Source organism: Carcharhinus amblyrhynchos, chromosome 20 (assembly GCF_965287045.1).
Source record: "Carcharhinus amblyrhynchos chromosome 20, sCarAmb.v2.hapA, whole genome shotgun sequence".
In the NCBI taxonomy this organism is placed as follows: domain Eukaryota; kingdom Metazoa; phylum Chordata; class Chondrichthyes; order Carcharhiniformes; family Carcharhinidae; genus Carcharhinus; species Carcharhinus amblyrhynchos.
In genome coordinates, this window is record NC_137343.1 from 26,901,377 (window position 1) to 26,923,220 (window position 21,844).

The following is a 21,844-nucleotide window of genomic DNA, read 5'->3' on the forward strand; positions in this document are numbered from 1 at the left end:
AGTCCTAATCTGTGCATCCTTTAAACAACTGGTGTTTTTATTTAATCTCCCATGACCTATGAATGGGGAGGAGAGACTATCAGCCTATGATTCTGTAATCAAATGGTTATACTTGGAGGTTTCGACACCAGAAAACATTAATAGTCGCTCAGTTAAGAAAACAAAGTTGGAAAATTGCTGTATCAAGTGACTTAGAGACTGTATAGAATCATTGAATCCCTACAGTGCAGAAGGAGACCATTTACCCATCAAGTCTACACTGTCAACAAACCCCCCCATCTATGCCCTATCCCTGTAACGCCACGTATTGACCCTGCTAATCCCCCTGACACTATGGGCAATTTAGTATAGCCAAAACTAGAGCACCCAGAGGAAACCCACGCAGACAACAGGGAGAACATGTATATGCCACACAGTCACCTGAGGCCAGAATTGAACCCAGGTCCCCAGCACTGTGAGGCTGCAGTACTAACCACTGTGCCACCCTAGGATAAGCTTTCACAGTTACTTCAGTTTATGTATTAGTGTCACAAGTAGGCTCACATTAACATTGCAGTGAAGTCACTGTGAAAATCCCCCAGTCGCCACACACTGGCACATGTTCGGGTACACGAGAGACTTGTTCACTTACACAAAGAAATCTTAAGAAGACATATTCTCACAGTATTGACAAGAATTTCATTTGGCAGAAGTATGTCAAATTATTGAAGTTGATTTGCTGTAAATCCAACAGAATAATTAAGCAGCAGAGGCTAACAATTTCTCAACCCAAAGAAGCTCTGTCATATTTAGCAAACTGATGGGATTTTCCTAATTCTCACTGACACAGTAAGTCCTAAATATCAAATTTAAAGAGGCATTGAAGGAATTTTTGATTTATTTTGTCAATCTCCTGGATCTCAAAAGATGACTAATATATTGTGCTTTTTACTAATTTAGTCACATTATTAATAAAATGTAAATTGAAACACAGGATAAGTGCCACTTGTAATCAGAAATGATAACATGACTCGCATTTGATTAAAATAGTGTGCTCCAAACAGATAAACAATTGCGTCAAAGCCTTTGAAAACATTTTACAACACTAACCTTCATATCCTCCAGAAGGGCATAAGGATCTTCAATCCCTTCAGGAACACACTTTTTATTCTCTGGCAAGGACTCCAGTTTTTCAACAAGTGCTTTTAACCCTTTCAACTCAAACTCTGTAAGGTGAATCCATTTGTTAGACCCCTCAGACACTGGCTGAGAGGGGTCAGGGGATCCGCTCGGCGTCTTTGGACAGTCTGTCAGCATTGGTGACTTGGTGCTGTCATCTGAGTCATTGGACAAAGTCCGCTTTAAACGCTTTACCATTTTCTGTGTCTTCCCAGAGCTTTCATTTCCTTCTGAATGTACACTGTTAGGAGAAGGCGAATCGTCACCAAATACTTTTGCGCTCTGAAGGCTCATTTTGTCTCTTGTCTCATCCTTTTCCTCCTTGGAACGTACATCAGAAGATTCTTCATCCATGTCTAGCCGGGAATCTGATGAAGGACTCTCTGTATTTGGTTTCTTCTCTGTATCTGAGAATATTTAAACATAAATATATGTCCCACAGTATTCAAGAAAAGGAAAGTTTTGCTGAAGTTAAATGAAGGGTAATATTAATAAGTGATTACACTAAGGAAACTAGGAATAAACCCAACATTTTATAATACGCATTTCAAGATACAAAATTGGAAGTCTAACTATTGATCAGCAGTAAAAACCTTCTATTTTTGTATTCCTTTGGGAATGACATGGAGACCCAATTATTGCTCTCCCAGGTTATGCCCTGATGGAGTTTTCCACAGTGCGAGGACATCTGTCATGTCCCTTCAAACCTTGCAATGTAATAATGCAGAAAAAAATTCCAGTTACCATTCTTGGCAGTTTCAACATTATACCATCAGTACAACTGTACCAAATATTTTCAAAACTCTAACTGCAAGAGGTTAAAAGAACCTGCTTGTAGGAGTGATTTTTTCTGGCACATTATTAATAGAATGCTGCAAGTTCCTCATATTGAGACACCCACATGTCGCCACAGGGAATCGCAACAACAATGAAAAACATTTCAGTTGCAGTATTAGCACAAACTCTCCAAACATCTTTATCTCTGTCAATAGCTAAACCACCCTTTCAAAGCATTTTTACATAAGAATGTCAAATGTTGATTATCCAATGATTTTAGAAAATCAGTTTTAAGCATCAAGCACTGGTGAAAACTGACTGTTTAAGAGGCTATCACATCTGAGCCCAATTCTACTCCCACCTAAAGCCCACACTTCCTCGTCAAGATCTTGGGACAGTAGTCAAAAGCAAGAACCTGGACTGATTTTTGCTTTCCCTTGCCCAGGGGTTAACATCTGTCTGAGCTGTGGATCAGCTCACTTTACCACTGCCTCCCCCAAAACATTACTCCCAACCAGCTAAGAAAACTTCATTCTTCAATAGTACTGCAAATCTTGTGTTGTCATGAAAAAGGATGTTGCAGTGCTGGACAAGGATAACTAATCTGCAGTACTTTCCAATCATTAAGGACCTCTTAATTGGAGTCAACTGTGTGGCAATCAGACACTAAACTGCGGTACTATCACGCTGTATCTCTGCCTATTTTGCACCATTAACATAGTGAAATAACACTTTAGATGCAAGCAAACTCAGCCTAGCTAAAACATATCATCGGGTGAGTCTTGGAAGTCCATCAGGGGCATGGTGGAAGGCCACCAGGAGACTACAAAGAGAAATGTGAAAAGACTGCAATGGATAACCTGGTTTGCATTATGATAGTTATCAAGAAAGATCTCATACAGGAGATCTCTTAACTGTAGGTTAATAATTTTGTAACTTCTTCATGCTGCCATACTGTCAACTTTGGATTAGTAGTTGCAGCTTGGTCTTGAAATCAGGAGGTCATAGTTGCAAGCCCCAGTCCAGACACTTGAACAGGTTAAATAAGATGATACTTCAATGCAAAACTAAGGCAACACTACACTGTCAGAGATGCTGTTGCTCAGCTAAAACATTAAGGCAAGACATCACCTTCCCTCTCCTTCAGACACAAAATATCCTGGCACTATCGAAAAGAGCAAGGGATCTCCTGTCCACCTGCACAGATATTCCCAGTTTTGAAAGAAATTTAGAGTGCCTCATGTTCACAGTTTACGTCACCAGCCACAGCCATTCATAATTAATTACTGACGTCAGGTTGAGTCTTTTGAGCCAAGGCATGGAAGGTAGTATTTGGACTACTAGCTTGGGGCAGATTAATTAATTTATGCACATTGTGATACTGCAATTCTATGATAAATTGAGGGGCTTTACCAGTTTCAACTGCTAAAATGGAACTTGTATTCCAATACATTGCTTTGAGTTGGCCTCACTGAAACTAATCTATGAGCTAACTTTGGGTTTGGCAGTATTATACAATGAATATAGAATTGGCACAAATTTGGTCACAATTTCACATCTTACAGTTTAATTGGATTAAAACATGGTGCAAATGGTAAATAAGCCACCTTAAAATACTTCTACTTATGAGTGTTACAGACATATGCCTTTCTTGCTTGTTGACAACTCAGACCAACACAGAACGATGGAGAACTTTATTTAAAAAGGAGCTCCTAATCTACCATTAGTGCAATGGCATCCTCTGATGATCTGTCAAAAGTACTAAAGCCAATTTAGCACATCAACATGCTCTCCCTAGCTGTGACTCAAAATAGCACCAACATGAGCAAGCTACACAGAGAACTGACAACAATTTTCAAGTTTGGTGCATGCAAATTTTCTTTCACTCCCACTGGCAAAAGGATCAAGAACTAAATGACACCAATATAAAAAAAAAGTGATTGGGAAAAGAAGCAATAGTAAAATAAGGAAAAGCCTTTTATTAGCAAGTGGTTAGAATCTGCAATACACTGTCTGAACATCTGCTGGACGTTACAATACGGACTTTCAAAATGGATAAGAGCAAAATACTGCAGATGCTGGAATCAAACAAAAACAGAAAATGCTGGAAAACCTCAGCAGCTCATCCAGACACAAGACACTCTTCCCTCTCTCCTCAGATGCTGTCAGACCCCCCCGAGATTTTCCAGCATTTTCTATTTTACTTTCAAAACGGAATTGGATAGCATCTGTAACATACGAACCAGGGGTTTGAAATGAAAAAAAAGAGAAAGCAAACAGCAGAATTACTCAAATGCACAGCCACAGAAATTTGTAGTGAAGACTAATGAATTTTTTATGCTTTAATTTGAAGAGAAAAAGAGAAAGGGAACTAGAGCGAGCATAACAAATAATAGTAAAATAATTACACCCTGCTCAGCCAATTATAAACACGTAACTGCAAATAAATTTCAAACATCATTTTCATAGCGATCAATAAGGGAGCTTTCATCAGCCTATTCCTGACAGTCCTATGGCATCCCAAGCAATAAAACCAATGACAATGTCTGAGAACAAAGAGCAGCTGCCCAGTCCACCTAAAGACTGGATCGTTCAAAAGGATGAGAAGGAAACAGCACTGAGAAAAAGGCTATGTTGTCCTCAGGGGAGAAAAAGCCACCACGAAATGGCAATTGATCTAATTAGTAATTGTATTAGTGTTGTCCAAGCTTGGGTCAGGAGATAAAGAATTATTTTCTGCTAATTAATTTAATTCTATTTCTATCTTTGGCCCTTTTCTTCTCAAGCTGACTCCTCAAGTTAAGTGTCATTTCATGGTACAAGTCACACTCACCCAAATAACCAGTTTTCACATCTGAGCCTTAAGTGCATCAGGGATTCCAGTTTCATCTGGTCTAATTCTATCTGCATCCAGCTCAAATAAACGAATTGCTGGGTTACTATTATCAAACACAAGCATCAGCAGTGACTTGGTTCCCACTTCCTTTCTCAATGCTTCCCCAGTTGCTGATACCTGACTTGAGGCATACCAGAGACCTTGCTAAAATTATGCAACTGCCACTTGATAAACTAGTTGGGCCATTAGGGGAACAACTTAAATACTTCCTTCCAATCAGCTACTGTTAGTCTGCTGAAAGACAATGCATATTTTATGGAATTTTCTAACGACCCTTTATCTGTTTGTGAATACTTAAGAAATAATAGCCTGAAACACCTCATGTGAACACATATACTACTGCTGGCTGCTTACCAATTAACATTGATTCCCTCTGGTATTGTTTGGTGAGATGAGACCGTTTTGTCAAACAGAACACATATCTTTCCAGGACATACCAGCACATTTCATAGTAGAAAGGATAACGGAACTTGGCATTAACCTGAAAAACAAGGAACCTTTATACAGCAAAATGCAGCTTATGGTAAAGGAGAGTGTGAAAATGAACCTACAAGTGCAGACACAGCACAGAGCTACTACAATTGCCATTGTGGAAGGTGGCGATGACTAAGGAGAACACAGCCAAACCATTTCTTGAGTGCATATTTACTTTAGGTTAACACGTAATGGTAGATTGCACATACTTGTTTTTAAAAATCAAATTCATACAGCGTAAAAGCATTTCATATCAATGGTCTATTTGTTGGGGTGAGGGAATCAATTCTGTGAAATACAATGATTTACATCACCCTACGCTTCATTGTGAGGCAGTGCAGACAAGCATGCATTGTTGTTTCACTGTCTGCTTGAATTAACACATAATTCAATACACAAAGATTGCAATAATTACATTTTTAGTAAGATTGCTGCATGGATTAAACAGGAAAACAGAATGAACATTCAAGTTATTAAAATTCAAGAAGTCTTCAAGTCACACTGGTTTGCTAGTTAGCAGGGACACACATCATCCAGAAGGTCTGTAAATATTTTTAGAAGCAATTTCTTACAACACTCAAAATGGCACTGCTGGAGGACCGACAAGATTAAGAACACAAGTGCCCAAAAATACTTGTGTGAGTTTGCACCAGTTTAAGTTTGTAAAATGCAGGATCTAGAATACACAGTATCAGAATTTTACAAATAAGAAGGGGAGAGCTGAGATTTGCATATTAATTCAATGTTCCGAAGCAACTGAGAACGTCTTCCCACTGCTGAATGTAGTTCAGTGTTCACCTTGGAACCAGAAGCCAGATGGTAGCTTCTTTGGTGGGGTTGGTGGAAGAGCGATTTGAGGTAAGTTTGGAAGGAAAAAAAACAATAGTACAACATTTAGGAACAAATAATGATCTTGATCAAATTCTGCTGCTCCATTTCACCTGGACTTCACTAAAAATTGGGCAAGTGACTGAAAAGATTTATTTACTCAGTTTTTCTGTTAGGGCCATCAACAAAATTATGGAGAGATTGGGAGAACCCAATGTGAATTCTCCCCAGTGTGTTCAGAAGGTGCCTAATGTATAAAATTGTGCACATTTTTGTCATAGTACCTGGTGTACAAGGCAGGGCAATTTTCAATCATCTAGATTAATGTTACAATTCGGAATTAAATGAACCCATTTTCATTGATAGTAAATTCCATTGATGGCATCTTCAAACTATTTTTTGAAGTGCCAACAAAGTCTTTCATTAATTGACTGTGGCAGCCAGAACAAAACTTTCATTGTCCCAAGCAACCTGGAAACTGGAGTTTCCTTTACTATGAGCAAGTTAAACCCTGACAGAACATCCAAATTAAAAGGCCCATTAACAGTAATCCGATGAGCAGAATTTTCAAAACAATGTAATAGTTTAGTTTTTTAAGGATTTTTAAGGTTGAGGAGGGACCTGATTGAGGTACACAAAATTATAAGGGACACAGATAGGGTAGATTGGAGGAAATGTGCCCCCTTAGTAGAGGGGGCAATATCCAAGGGACATAGATTTAAGGTAAGGGGCAGGGGATTTCATAAAAGAATCATATAATCTCTACCATGCAGGAGGAAGCCATTTGGCCCAACGAGCTTCGACTGGCAACAATTCCATCCAGGTCCTATCCCCGTAACCCCATGTATTTACTCTGCTAATCTCCCTGACACAAAGGGATAATTTAACATGACCAATCAACCTAACCCGCACATTTTTGGACTGCGGGAGGAAACCTGAGCACCCGGAGGAAATCCACACAGACGCAAGGAAAATGTGCAAACTCCACGCAGACAGTGACCTGAGGCCAGAATGGAACATGGGTCCCTGGCACCATGAGACAGCAGTGCTAACCACTGCACCACTATGCCACCCAAGAGGGGACTAGAGGAGAAACCTTTTCATCTAGAGAGTGGGGGGGAAACTGGAACTCACACCTGAAAGGGACTGGAGAGGTGGGAACTCCCATTACATGTAAGAAGCATTTAGATGAGCACTTGAAACACCATAACTAACAAGGCCATGGACCAAGAACTAGAAAATGGGATTAGAATTGATGGATGCTTGATGGCTGATGCAAACATGATGGCTCAAAGGGCCACTCTTTGTGTTGTGAGCTCTGGTTTAATCTTCCTAACAATTTTCTCTATTCCTATCTCCTTTGAACATGAACTTCTTGATGGAGTATGGTTCCTCAAGCCAGCCTGAAATCAGCAACTTGTCTTCCAGGGAACTGTGAGCAAAACTTACTAGTACCTTAGCAATTGCTGCACCAACTCAGCAAACCATTACTAAATCGCAAAGTGAATTTACAGTGATCATGTTCTGCAGTCTTATGAGCCAAAAGATACTTTGCAATTAGTTTCTTAAAGGCTTAATCCAGTGGTGAAGAGAGTTAGGATAATATTCATGATGAATCCAAGTTTAAGATTTCACTCTTGAGTAAGAGAGACAATCTATTATGCTGATAATTGCTCAAATCCCTGCTTTTGGCATTAATGTTGAACAATAACTCAGGATTAGCAAACTAAAGACTGTAACTGAACAATTGGTCTAGTTCAGAATTCAAAGTTGAGAATTTGAGATTACTGATGGCAGCATGATGTGCACATACACAATACCCTTCTATGGTACTTTTAGCAGTCTTTCAGACATTTTTGTTTTGTTGCAGTAATGACTAACATTCCAAGAACAATTATTCAGTTTTATGAACAGCTAGCAAAACACATTCTGTACAGCAGTCCTCTGCACACCAATTGCAGTAAACAGTTTCTATAAATCAAGATTATTGTGACCTGCTTCCAATCAGAACAGGCCAATTTAAGAGGTCAACTATCACACACTAAACAAAATTTGTGACAAAATAGCTGCCTGCATTTGACCAAGGGGAAGAGTGTTAAAATCTTATATGTGTATACTTTTCTTGGTGTACAATATGAAAATTCACAAGAATGGAAGTTGCAAAAAATTTACACAGTGCAAGGTCATTCCAAGCTCCATCATCTTTTAAAAAATTGAGCATAAACTTTTAATGATGCAAAATAAATTTTAGTTTGGCGTTTATAAATATTTATTTAATTGCTTTATGATATATTAATATTGCAACTTATTTAATGAGTTGATGATAAAAATGAAAATACATCTGGATTCAGACCTCAGGTTTACATTAGAATGTCTGAACTATCCAGTCTTTGAATGTTAATACTGTGTGAATGCCAAAATGCCACAGGTCTTATCTATGATCCTTAGTTACTGTGCAGTAGTGTCACATATCCCAATGAGCAAGGTAATAACTGCCTTCATTATGACTTTTATATAATGATACATCTCTACCTTCAGTGTGCTTACCCTACAGGAGGAACAGAATCAAACAGAAGCAACAGATCACGTAGCTCGGAAGCATATAGAAAAAAAACTGAAAGGCATTTTTATCCTGAGGAAGTGGCTAGTAATCTCTCTCACCAAGATACACAAACAGAGATACTGACAGAAAGATAGATAATGCAAGCAGTGGACACAATGGAGGCTCTCCCAAGATGTTATATGTCTCTCCCTTACCTGTGTCATTTTGACATTGTGGTTTCTGTCCACCTCTCTCCTCTTCTATCTGTCTCTTTCTATTCTCTCTCTCTCTCCCTGTTGTCCTTATCTGCTTTACTTTGCTTTTGAGTGGCAGGTGGCATAGAACAAGGTCGACAAGGACTGGAGGCTAAGAATCAGTCTTTTTTTTTTGAAGTGCACACTTGGGAATCCATCTTTGAACCCTGTTTCTTTTAGACAGGATTCTGACTTAGAAGTGTTCAGTCATAATCCCACAGATGGTAACTTCATACCATTGGCTCCTCAGCCACTTGGGAATCTATCTTTAAACCCTGTTTCTGGAGGGCAGGTGGTATGGATGTATGCGCGCACGCGTGTGTAAATGAGAATTTTCTATTCAACAGATAAATCAGCCTTAATTTCATACAAGTCAAAGTCTAATCATAATTGGAGGAAGTTTTGCAAAATAACAGCACATTGGCCATAAAAGCAAAAGGCCTAAAGTATAGAATGAAGATATAGAATTCAGTTTAACTCGCACCATGACTAAATAGTGGCCTAACAATGCATGTATGAAAATACTCACTTGGCATATAGTTTGAAATATTCATTACTCCTTTGTTTGACTGTGCCCTAAATACCCTTATACAACATAACTTCTTATCTGAAGAACCAGCACTAACTTGCTCCCAGGCAGTTCTAATTTAACTACAGGTCAAGTATCATAAATCTGAACCTCCTCTGGGGCCAATTGTGTTTTGGTATTTGGATATGCCGTTTTCCGATGTGATATGCCTAATTTATTAAAACCTAATTAATGAGGAGTTGGAGAAAAGATTGTGTTTATCAGCGATACTTTAAACAACATCCCCTTGTGAAGCAGTCCCAGCAGGCCAAACTTGACACTAACTTGAAAAAACTTGCTAATTCCATTTGGACCAGATGTCAATTTGCCCAAGGGACAGCATTTTCTTGGTTGAGCTTAGCCGATTTCCATTTTGGGTTATGATGCAGACACCAAGTACACTAGTTACAGTTGGAGTAATAGCTGCCGTATGGCTAAGATTCACAAATGGAGGGGGGTGGTTTACCAGTCCTCACAATGTTGCACATTCTAGAGGTATATGCTTATCATTCTTCTCAATGAGTTTCCACGTGGCCTTTACGTTGATGTAAAGCAAGGTTTATTTTTAGCATCTTCTCCTGAAAGTATCAACTCCCAGTTACAGATGAATGGGTGCCACCAGCCTTCATCAAAATAATTATTGTTCAAGTCTGAGTCAAAACAATGAATGACCGAACACAGCTAAGCTTGACCAGGTTCTCACCAAACATCCATCTATGTGCATCTTCTAGGCTGTGTCACTGAGTCATGCTCAGCAGTGAAACTGAGGCCACTGAGATATGCCACCACTGATATTAGCTGACTGATATTAACTATGGAAATTCACTTAGTTTGATCATAGATTAATGTTGTAATGTTTTTCTGAAGATCATTGTCTCCTGTTGTTTATCATTAGTATGGTTTCTGCCTTTGCTATCAAATTGGAGGAAAATGCCGTCAAAAAAAAACAGGCAAGAATCTTCCGTGGAACAGATAAAGCTTTAGAAGGATCAATAAACGTGTTAAACCCTTTATTTCATCGAAACAAAAATTTCATTTTGTTTTCTTAAAAGTGCAGCAGTTGTTTTTAGAAATATTCTCAGAAACCTGGTGGGCTTTTAGAAATACCTTCTTATAAATAAAGTCACAAGACTAATGAGTATTACAAATACCATTACAAAAAGTATCTGGACCTTTGAACTAGAAAGATCATTCTGAACATTAACCACAAATATATTCTAATTCTACATAAGTTAGCTAGTGCAAAGCTTAGCTTGCGAACCACACTTCCATTAAGTTATCATTTAAAGGGAATGGGAAGAGAAGAGTCAACTGTGATACAGGGTGCTCAAAATTCGTAGGATCATTCCATAGTAGATTGATGCACCATTCAACATAATACATGGCACACACTGCAGAGCAGTCACAGGTTGAATTCTCCAGCAGGTGTTGCCAGGTAATTAGCTCAGTCTAGCCACTGGTTGGAGGCATCAGTTATCCCATTACTAGATGAAGAAAAAGTCAGCTAAAAGCTCAGATCCCTTATTGATACCCTGTGATCCCTGCTGATAAATGCACGTGTGGACTTCTGGTAAGAACCAGAATCAGGGTTAGCCAAAATTGTAACAAATTTTACCCCTCTACCTCACCAACAGGGCAGCACGGTGGCACAGTGGTTAGCACTGCTGCCTCACAGTGCCAGGGACCCAGGTTCAATTCTGGCCTCAAGTCACTGTCTGTGTGGAGTTTTCACCGTGTCTTTGTGGGTTTCCTCCAGGTGCTCAGGTTTTCTCCCACAGTCCAGAGATATGCGGGTTAGGTTGATTGGCCATGCTAAATTGACCCTCGTGTTAGGGGGATTTGCAGAGTAAATACAAGGGATTATAGGAAAAAGGACTGGATGGGATTGTAATCGGTGCAGACTCAAAAGGGCTGAATAGCCTCCTTCTGCAATGTAGGAATTCTATGAAACAGTTGAACTGCCTGCCTAAAAACAAATCACAAAACACTTACATTAAAAGTGAGTGCTTAATGTGCCAGAAAGTTCTAAGTATGGTGGAACTGTATTCCAAGAGAGACAACATCTTTCACTAAGCAGAGGAAATAACTAGTAGTCTGCATTTATTAAAGGTGAATTATCACAGCAATGACTTACCCGAGTTCGATCCTCAATGCCATAGATATGAAGCTGCATAGGAATATTAAAGCTGTGCAGGAAATTTCCACCGAAAACCAATGTGTCTACGAGCGTGTATACCGCATGGATCCATCCTACAAATAGATTGATAGGACTTGTGAGCTTTGTTGCAGTTTGAAGATTGTAAGTTAGGCAATTTTTAAAAGTTTTATTAAAACTCTTCAAAAAAAAAAACACCCTAGCTGACACTCACCATTTAGGGTATCAGGTGAAGAATGAACACTTGGAAAAGTACTGAAGGGCCACTAGCAACTGTGGAACTGTATCCGAGAGAGAGGGGGTAGGGTACACTGAGGAAGAGTCACAAAAATTCTATTTGTAACTAGATCACTGTATCTGAGAATTTGTTAAATGTAATTAAGTGATAAGGCTCCATGTAGAGAGGACAAGTTATTTATAATGAAGAAAAGCCCTCACGCCAAATCACCTGATCATTTCCTCTGATTTAGTGCACGCAGTTCAGATTGTTCCATGTGCAAAACTAACTTTTGGCTGCTTTGATTGGTAGCTCTTTAAAGTTTGACCCAAAGTGTAGCATTTGTCAGTCCAGCAGGTCTAGGAATTTCTAGGCTTCCAGGAGAGAGAGGGGAAAAAAGGGAAGCAAAGGATGATGTGAGACTCGGATCTTGTGTACGGAGAGGTTTCACTTTTTTGGTGGATAAAAAGGTGTGTTACATTTTCTGTATTTTTGTATCAAAATCTTGTTGTTTCTATCAAAGAATTCCACTTTGTGTCTTTCTGAGGGTCTCACATTTGAAAGTTTTGCTTCTGTGATTGGAAACATTACAATTTTGTTTCTATTCCAATTCAATCAAATCAAGTCCAATTCAGAGCCTCAACAAGTTGAGACATTCCTGATCCAAGCTGACATGACAGGGCTCTCACCTCCTGTCTTGGGCTTGATCTACATGATCCAAGCTGATTGGAGTAGGCATAGCTCCTCCTTCAAGGTTTGATCTCATTTGCATCTTAGCCAAAAGGCTGAGATGCGCTTTTAAAAACTGCTTCCAATGAAGCTAAAATCTAACCTAATGACTTCAACCAAGCGCAGCATGTCAATACTTGATCTTAGCCAAAAGGCTGAGAAGCGGGTCTCATGGAAGTGTACAATCATATGAGGCTTCCTGGTTATTTGTGATATGTGTACCTGCACTAAGTGACCTATTCTAATTCACTAAATAACCCAGGGAACACCACAATTCTGTGAATAGCATGGAATATCTTCATCAAAGGCAGCCAAATTCTGCCGTGCATTTGCTGTTATAATTTAGTACCAAAAAAGGATCAACTAGATACAGTCTGCACCACAGGCTAATCACTGGTCATTCAGTTGCATGACAGAGTGACGAAGGGCATTTATTTTATTACCTTATATCATCGCTGACTGAAGTCAGTGTTTGATAAATAGGAGGCAGGCGATAAGGACAATACACAGCCACGGGTGGCCAACACTTTCCTTCAGCATTTCACACCAGGGGTTCAATGCCAGTGTATTACCCAGAACCTTAATTTGCTGTTAACAAAAAGGCTTTGGAAGACTTTGGCTACATACACTGAATTGATTAAACTAATCTTGTATTGGATATTTGTTAAAAAAAAAGTTTAAAAATCCAATCCTTTCCCCTATCTTTATAAAGATAAGGGGGGAGAAAACAAAAGCATCAAGTAAAAAAGCAAAATACATTCTCAGTAAAATGGATTTTGAAATTGCTGGCATCAGCTGTTAATATTTCCTCTCAATGGCATACCAATGTTTTCAGATTCTGTCATCTCTCATTAATCAACAGGGTACATCAGTGTAACAATGGCAGCATCCAAATAATGCAGGACATTTACAAGTTATTACTGCGTAATAATCCTTACTAGCATACCATGCGCACTAACATAAGACAGGAGGTCAGGGGAGTTCTATTTTCTCCAAGAGTCTCAACCACTTTACTGACCATAACAGAAGTGCCTCAAAGCTATGCAGCAGGAACAATTCTGAAGATATAAAATTGTGCGTGTTGTATGTGTGTGGAGTGGAGATGAGGGGTGAACATCTTGCAGTCATGTCACATCAAGTGCATATAATAGTGTGATCTTTTAAAATCATTCATTTCAAGCCATTTGACAACACATCAAACTGCTATCCTGCAGATGGAGGAGGAAATGGCTTTCTAGAGAGTCACAAATGGAATAGGACAGATGAAATTTCATTTAAAAACTCAATTTTCAGACACAACACCAGTGGAAAATAAAGAGGTTGACCCTCTTACTAAAACAATCCCAGTCAAACCGAACAAAAAAATGGACTCATCATCTGTTGCAGGTAACATGTAATGTGCCTCAGTGAGGAGTAAATAAGCACATCAAATATACATCAATACAGCAAAGCTAATGCTGAGTAACATTAGGCCTGTAACAGTATTAGATGGTGCAATCAGCCAGTCAGATGGCTGACAGCTCAGAATGATTCAGTGAAACTGATTTATTTATTCCCCACATATTTGAAACAGTAGCCAATGGAGCTGCACTCAAAGGGATGTTTCCTCCTTTCACCCAAAATAACCAAGGTTGTATCCACCTACAAATCCCACCCTTCTCCAATATGTCCGTGAAGATAATGCAAAATGACAAATAATAATAGACGTCTGCAGTTACCTGAAGGGATCAGAAACGTATATCCTTGTTTTAACTCAATCCGTTGGCATCCGTCCACTCTGTCCCCAAGGAAAATATCACCTTGCTTTCCCGACAGAACCCACTCTTCATAAATCTCCAGATTGTGTGCCGTAGGGGGAACTAACCAGAATACCTGAATGAGACAGACTGCTTATGAAACCAGGACTCTTTAAGAATGATCACATTTTGCACAGTTACAGATATTAAACATGACAATGCAATTTTCAGCTAAATACTCCAATTACTGTTTAAGCCTCAAAAGATCATAGTTAAAATAAGATTGCATTTTAAATTGTAATTTTTTGAACACTGTGACATACATTAATGATCTTTCAATGGTCCATGTCATTTCATACTTACAGAACAGTACAATCTCTCAAACTCCTAAATAATTTAGTAAATACTCAAGGAGGTTTGAAAATTCTGTTTTTCTGCGATTCAAAACTCTGCATGAGCAAACTAAAAATATACAGGGATATGACAGAGCTATATTCAATTCATGCATAAATAGATATGGATAGAGACATATTGATATTAAGAGATATATAGCTATACATCTGGTTGTAATAATAGCCATTTACATCATGTCCTATTTCACAACTCCTTAAGCTACTCAGATGGCAATTTCTTTTCCTTCAAGATCAACAAGGAGGTATAATCGGGTGCTATATGGCATTTTGTTTTTGGTTGTGGGTTAACTGATCATTCAACTAACGACAAGTGATTCTTAGATATGAAGGGATAGAGAGATAGGTCACATCACTGCACAGTTCACCACTCCAACTTCTCCTGTTCCACTGCTAAAAATATCACAGTGTTATATCTTAACATTTCCAGAATAACAACGTGTGGAAGTTGAATTGTACTGTGCTATCAGGATGCAGATTTCCACTTGCTACTTTCCACGGTGAGGACCAATCTCTGTTGCATTATCAAGGGAGGGACAAAGCATTGTTTTTTTTAAGTAAGAGGGAGCGAACGAGGAGGAGGGAAGGAACAAAACAAAACGACTCAGTAGCTGTCACAGATTTACCTTTTAAACTGCAATGAAACTCCCTGATTGAGTAATGTAAGCTTACTTGTGACTAATAAATGAACTTTAACTTTAAACTGGTACGCACTGTAGTTCAGCTTCCACTACATGGGGCAAAAAATGGGACTCACAACTAGATCAAATTGCTTAACAAATTAATGTTATTATAACAGGGAAGATGCACAATTATCATGGGAAATCACATTATAAAGCATATACAAGAGCTGGCTGGTTGGTATATTTTCTAGAGAGGGAGATTACTACATTTCTCCACTCCTGTTCTGGAGCTAGTAACCTTTGTTGGGACATATTCTCACAAGGCCTCCTATAACTTACTTAACCAACTATTCTTCATGTGAGGACTCAGGAAGTTAGCATCAGAAGACTACTCATCACTCTGAACTCTGTAACAGCCAGGTATAGCCTATCCATATCCAAACATCTCGCTCTCCAGCGAAAGTCTCCAGAGAGTGTCCCAATTTATATTCCAGATCAATTAATTCAACAGTGTGTGTGTCAAATCTGGGATCTTCTGGTCTGTATTGCTCACAATTATAAGTGGTGGTGTCTTTATCCAGAAAAGGGAAGCTCAAATTGTTGGCTCTGATTTGTTTTACTTAAAATTAACCTTTAGGCTTTTATTGTCCCAAAAATGTTCATCTCATTTTTTAAAGCATGTTTTCAATAATCTTTGTTTTAGAATTTCACCCTGATAAGCACAGTTGTGTATATAAACCACTCAATCTACAAGTTTATAAAATTGAAACAAACAGCTCAAATGCCGCAGATAAGCAAACACTTCACTGCTTACCTTCCCTCCTCGAAGTATGTGATACCAGACAGAAGTGCCACCAAAATCAATGTGAAAATCTGTGTAGCACCCTTTGACGCTCATTAAGCAGTACCTGCAGAGAAAGCATTTAACAATTAATCACTTCATGCTTTAGCAATCAGCAAGTTGTTGACCTACATGAGGATTCAATCATGGCCAAGAACAGCAGCAAGTAATGTCCTCTAATGACATGATGGAGGTCAACAAGGACAGAACATTTAATGGAAGGTGTCTGCTTTGAACGTGACTCTAGTGCTTATTAAATCTAACAAATTTTAGGATTAGTAATTTTTATTTTTGGGTTTCAATATAATTTTTTTTGCCTCTAAGGGAATCAGCAAATGATGTATGGTCCTCACTGTATCATTGAGGACCACACTGCAGCTGTGTTTCATGAAGTGCAATTGTTAAACTAAAAATTGTGTAAAAGATGGAACAACTTCCAAATGGGAATTAGTTGTTAATTTTAAGTATACAGAACTAAAGAGGTAAACAAAAACAGTTCTACTGTTGAAGAAACATTAGTTGAACCTTCATTTTCCATAAAGAGAAAGAAAATCTCTTTTTTTTGGTAATCTATTCCATAAATGCATTCAAATTGAAAAAAACAAATTCAGTTTCAAGATGCCTGCATGCCTGTGGAAAATGATCAAGTGCTCTCCTAATGCCTTCTAAATTGGGAGGAACAGATTTGTTAAATTATTTCCATCTGTTATTGTAGAGTTTCTACTTGCACGCATCTAACTAGTTGTAGAATCCAGCTAGATGATTTATGGCCCACAAACATGTGAACTCTGTTACATATTTGTGTGTGTGTGTGGGGAAAATAATTTTCTGCAATTCAAATCTATTGCACATCAGTACAGCAGCTGCACCCAGTTTCACAAGTGCACAGAAAAAGGCAATTATAGTGCCCTGGTTACACTGTACCAAACAGCAGGGCAAAATACTTACAATGCAATCACATATCAGCACTCATCAATTACACTTCCAATATACATAATCACAGGCCAACATAGACATTTATAAATAAGTATTTCTAAATAAAAGACTACAGAAAAATCTAACTCCACATCTGTAGGATGATCAAATAATCTGCTGCAAAGAATTGCTGCCTTACGCTCAATGCATGATTCCCAGTCCTGTTAGGTTTAGCAGCAGCCATCAGCTGTAACTAATGGCTGAATCACAGAACTGATGCTCCATGCACCTTAGAAATAATTCAGCTGTTAATGTGAACCCACCATTACTCCGGTTGCTGCTTTTTGTGGGTTATGTTGTGTCAGCGTTGCTGAACTCTTCTAAAGATCATTTATTGTCTCATCTTCTCTTCACTTATTGCCTTCATTTTAGAGATAAAATCTAAGCACTATGCAGGCAATGCACACTCTCCTCTGCTGATAGGCTGTGGAGGACTGTACCAGGTGGCAACAGCAGCAGTCTGCGGATCAGAGCTGCTTCTGGTAAGGAGAAGTCCGCTGCCTAGCAACAGGATCCAGGATTGAGGTTGACAGAAAGATATGCACTGATGTCATGAAGACAGCTCAGGCAATTTACAGGGTCTAATAGTCTTTGTTCCCTGTTGTTACTATTACAGTTCTCCTGACTCAGCGATGGTAACAAGACCCTCCATGTTCCTTACAGAGAGAGTGGAGTGCCCATCAAAACCACAACTTGTGTGAACCTGCATAACCTATTTCAGGAAACAGACCAGCTTACATAACCATGATATGTTATTTCACAATTAAAGAGGCAGTCTCCCTTTAGTTAGCCACTACAGAACACTGGGTCAGGCTCTGTACGCACGCTTGTAGGTAAAAGTGTTTTTGATCGTAATTTTAATCAATTAGAAATTATACAGCTCATATCAGAAAATAAACAAAAGCACAGTTATTTCAAATGTATTTCTGAACTTAATCTTAGCATTACCACAATAAAATACACAAAAAAAGTTTTTTAAAAATATCTGAATACTGGATTACGTTAACAGATTAACATAATTTTGCAAAATATTTAGAATTTAAAATCTGTGCAGATACTAAGAAGTAATGAAAGAATTATCTATCGGATGTGCTACCACAACCGCGTCCCACTTACGTAGCTATAAAACTAATTGAAAAAAGAAATATGGAGATGGTAGTAGGGTGATATCTAAATATATATAAAAACAAAATCAACCTATCTCAAACCCTGAACCTATTTGTGCGTGTTCATTTTCGGAACACAACTGCCCATTTTCACACTGACATCTCGAACTACTGCCCTGTCGTCATGTCCTTAGTAAAGCTCAGATGAAGAAAAATAATTTTTATATTGCATTTCACCTTGCCAGTCAGATCATTTTGCACATTGCTCTAGATCTACTTGCCTGAAACCCACTGCCGAGTTGCATTTTAATCATGTTCCAAGGCCTGAAAGGCGAATTAAGGATTTTATCATTCATGATATGAACTGAAGCAATCAGTACTTTTAGTTTCCAGCACACACACTATCGAACAGGACATCCATCACTGTCAGTAACAGGCATAAGCCTCTAATAATACATTTCAGAAAAGGTAACTAGCACTTATACGCTTCCTGTCACAATAAATACAAACATTTCCACAGAAAATCAATTAAAATGACTAATACAACCAATACAGTAAAGAATAAAACAGTGAACTGAAGTCAATTAGGCTTTTTGTCAGATCCAGGTGTCAGTTGAAGAGCTATGGGCACAGTAGGGGAACACATTAACTGTATAGCAAGACTGGCAAGACAGTAGGGATTCCACCACATTTATTTAATGAGGATTTTCTGCCACTTTCTCATGCAATGTTCCTGAGCTTGCAAAATAAGGCATGTGATATTATCTTAAGTAGCTTATTCATGTTAAGTTTATTTGTCTGCTTATTAACAAAAACACACACACGTTTATTTTGGATGGGCATGCGTTAACCTCAATCATACGGCAGTTTAGAAGCTCCAACAGGCTTTCAGGAATTGGGTTGGGAATCAGATAATAGAAGGGAAGGGGGGAAAATCAGCTGATGTCCCTGTTCATGTCTAGCAAACCCCAGGAAGTGCACATGTGTGGATACCATTGGAGGACAAGACTAGGTCTCACTGTGACGTCCATCTTGTAATCAAACAGCTCATTATCCAGAACTGCACTTGAAAAATGACTGGGTTTGAGTAGAGGGGAAAAAATGGGAACAGAAAGAAAATTTGAACAAGATATATAAATGTACATTAAAATGTTACATCAACACATCCAGTTAATTAGCATGTAGGCAAAATAATATTAAAACGCCATGGGCTCGGTTCTCCCAGCTCACTGCACTGTTTTTGTAGGGGGCTGACCTCCACTCTGCTGGGTGCCAGGTACCCTATCATGAGTCTCCAGGCACCGGATTTCTTGCACCTCCAGCTCTGTGCCAGAAGTCGGCTCAGAGGTGCAGAATTTATTTAAATAATGATTTGAATCTATTTTAAGTTTCATTAAACCTCTCCATCTCCCCACCATGAGTGTTTACAACAACTCCCCACTTGCAGGGAGGGGCCATAGGGGAGGTTATACAGCCAGCGATGCCGGGTCGCGGGGCTGGCCAGTGATCGAACTAGCTAGCAGTTGGGAGATGGTCGGCGCAGGCTACTGCACATATGCCAATCTCAGCATTAACTGATCAGCGCATGCGCAGTGACACATGCAGAGCTACGTTACCGACCTCTTCAGCGGGAATAGGCCCTGCCCACTGATTTCTGGAGTGATTTATGCCAGTGCACAGAGTGTGGGAGATTCATTTTGTTTTTTTTCAGCAGGATTTACTCCAGTTTTTATGTGAATTCAACATCTTTTTGGAAGAATTGCCCCCCCACCTGTTTCTAAGCCTGACCCAACATAAGAACATAAGAAATAGGAGCAGGAGTAGGCCATCTAGCCCTTCGAGCCTGCCCCGCCATTCAGTAAGATCATGGCTGATCTGAAGTGGATCAGTTCCACTTTCCTGCTCTCTCCCCATAACCCTTAATTCCCTTGTCTATCAAAAATCTATCTACCCGTGACTTAAATATATTTAGCGAGGTAGCCTCCACCACTTCAACGGGCAGAGAATTCCAGAGATTCACCAGCCTTTGAGTGAAGAAGTTCCTCCTCAACTCCGATCTAAACGGCTGTCCCCTCAAGTCCTGCTATCCTTTCTAAGCAGGAAGAATCTCTCTACCTCAAATGAGCCTATTCTAATTTGAAGAACTTCTGAACAAACAACAATTAAATTCTGATAAACCCATGGCTCTGTTTACTAAGCAATTAGATTCTGTTATCTCTCATCTCCTCTGCTAGGAATTTGTTCAAAAACAAATCATTTCTGTCGGCTATGCATTAAACAAGTCCCCATCAATGTAATTCCACCTTAGGACCACATTATTAGCCATTACGTAAAACTCACCCACTTAAAGAACATGCCATCCCACATGCTATCAGAATCGCTACATGAAACCTACCATATAATTTTTAAAATTCTGTATTGCATCAGTTTCCATCAGTCAAGCTCAGGATACGACATTTTCTTATATACAAATCTGTGGTACACATGGGACTCGATTTGCTTACACTTTGACATATATAAAGCAGCAATAAATCACATTACAGTAATGTCATAATAATCTTGATTGATAAGGGGATCAGGGTTATGGGGAAAAGGCAGGAAAATGGGGATGAGAAAAAAAAATCAGCCATGACTGAATGGCAGAGCAGACTCGATGGGCCAAGTGGCCTAATTCTGCTCCTAACTCTTACGGTCTAATCAATAAGTAGAAATCAAAACCACTAAATTCGAAAACCTGTTGTCACAATCCAGTTAGGAACCAGTAACCTTTTTGTTTAAAGTAGACGAAGTTTAAAAGCCCAATTACCCACTATGAGAATAAAGTCACAAAATTCCAAGATTTCAAACAAACAAAATAAACTGTCAAAAAAAGTAAACTAATCTACAACATCTATCCTATAATTTAACATTCAAGTTTAACATGAGATAAATATGAATTAGCAGCAAACTGTGGTCGAACACACTGCACATCAAATAGCAGGTGCGACCAAGATAGATCCCACAGATTTTGCAGCAAATTATCCAGACGTCAGTGACCACTGAGTGTCAAAAGATCTCATTAAACCCCTGTCCCCCTCACTGGGGATTTTAATGCTTCCTTTTCAAAGTTTAACCCTCAAAATTCCCTCAACCCAGATTGCCTCAACAGCTGTTCGCCTTCCAATGAGTCCTCCTGAAACTGTGTTCCATGAGATTTATGAAGCCGCCTCTAATTACCTGCACACTTCCAACTCTTTGTCAGACTGCTAGCTTCACTAGGCTGGCACTGCCCTTGGGTTCCTCTGAACTCCAATCTCACAGCTGCACCAAGCTATAATTGGTTCCCAGAGCTTTTCTAAGTCCTAACTGCCAGGAGGCTGCTTAAAGCAGCATCTTTTTGGTATGGAACCTTTTCCGCTGCTGTAGAACACTCGGATAGATTGAAACCAGAGCTTCTTAAGCTTCACCCATCTCCACGACGAAATAGCCTTTCAGGGTTCATGGACCACTTTTAAATTAATTTAGCTCGAACTCCCAAACCAAAATGTTTGTTTGGACCCCATTTCTTTACAAGCA

The 21,844-nt window shown here is 39.0% G+C and overlaps 1 protein-coding gene across 3 annotated transcripts in view; it reads right to left on the reverse strand.

The window, feature by feature from the left end:
- LOC145355861 (lysine-specific demethylase 2B-like) overlaps nt 1–21,844 on the reverse strand; it is a 173,091-nt gene that overhangs the window by 78,425 nt on the left and 72,822 nt on the right. For all 3 annotated transcript variants that reach the window (XM_080208294.1, XM_080208295.1, XM_080208293.1), the window contains exons 7-11: nt 16,182–16,275; nt 14,317–14,470; nt 11,632–11,747; nt 5,186–5,312; nt 1,090–1,565 (exon numbers count right to left, since the gene is read on the reverse strand). In XM_080208294.1, coding sequence (XP_080064420.1) covers nt 1,090–1,565; nt 5,186–5,312; nt 11,632–11,747; nt 14,317–14,470; nt 16,182–16,275 — 967 coding nt within the window. The remainder of the gene's footprint in view (nt 1–1,089; nt 1,566–5,185; nt 5,313–11,631; nt 11,748–14,316; nt 14,471–16,181; nt 16,276–21,844) is intronic.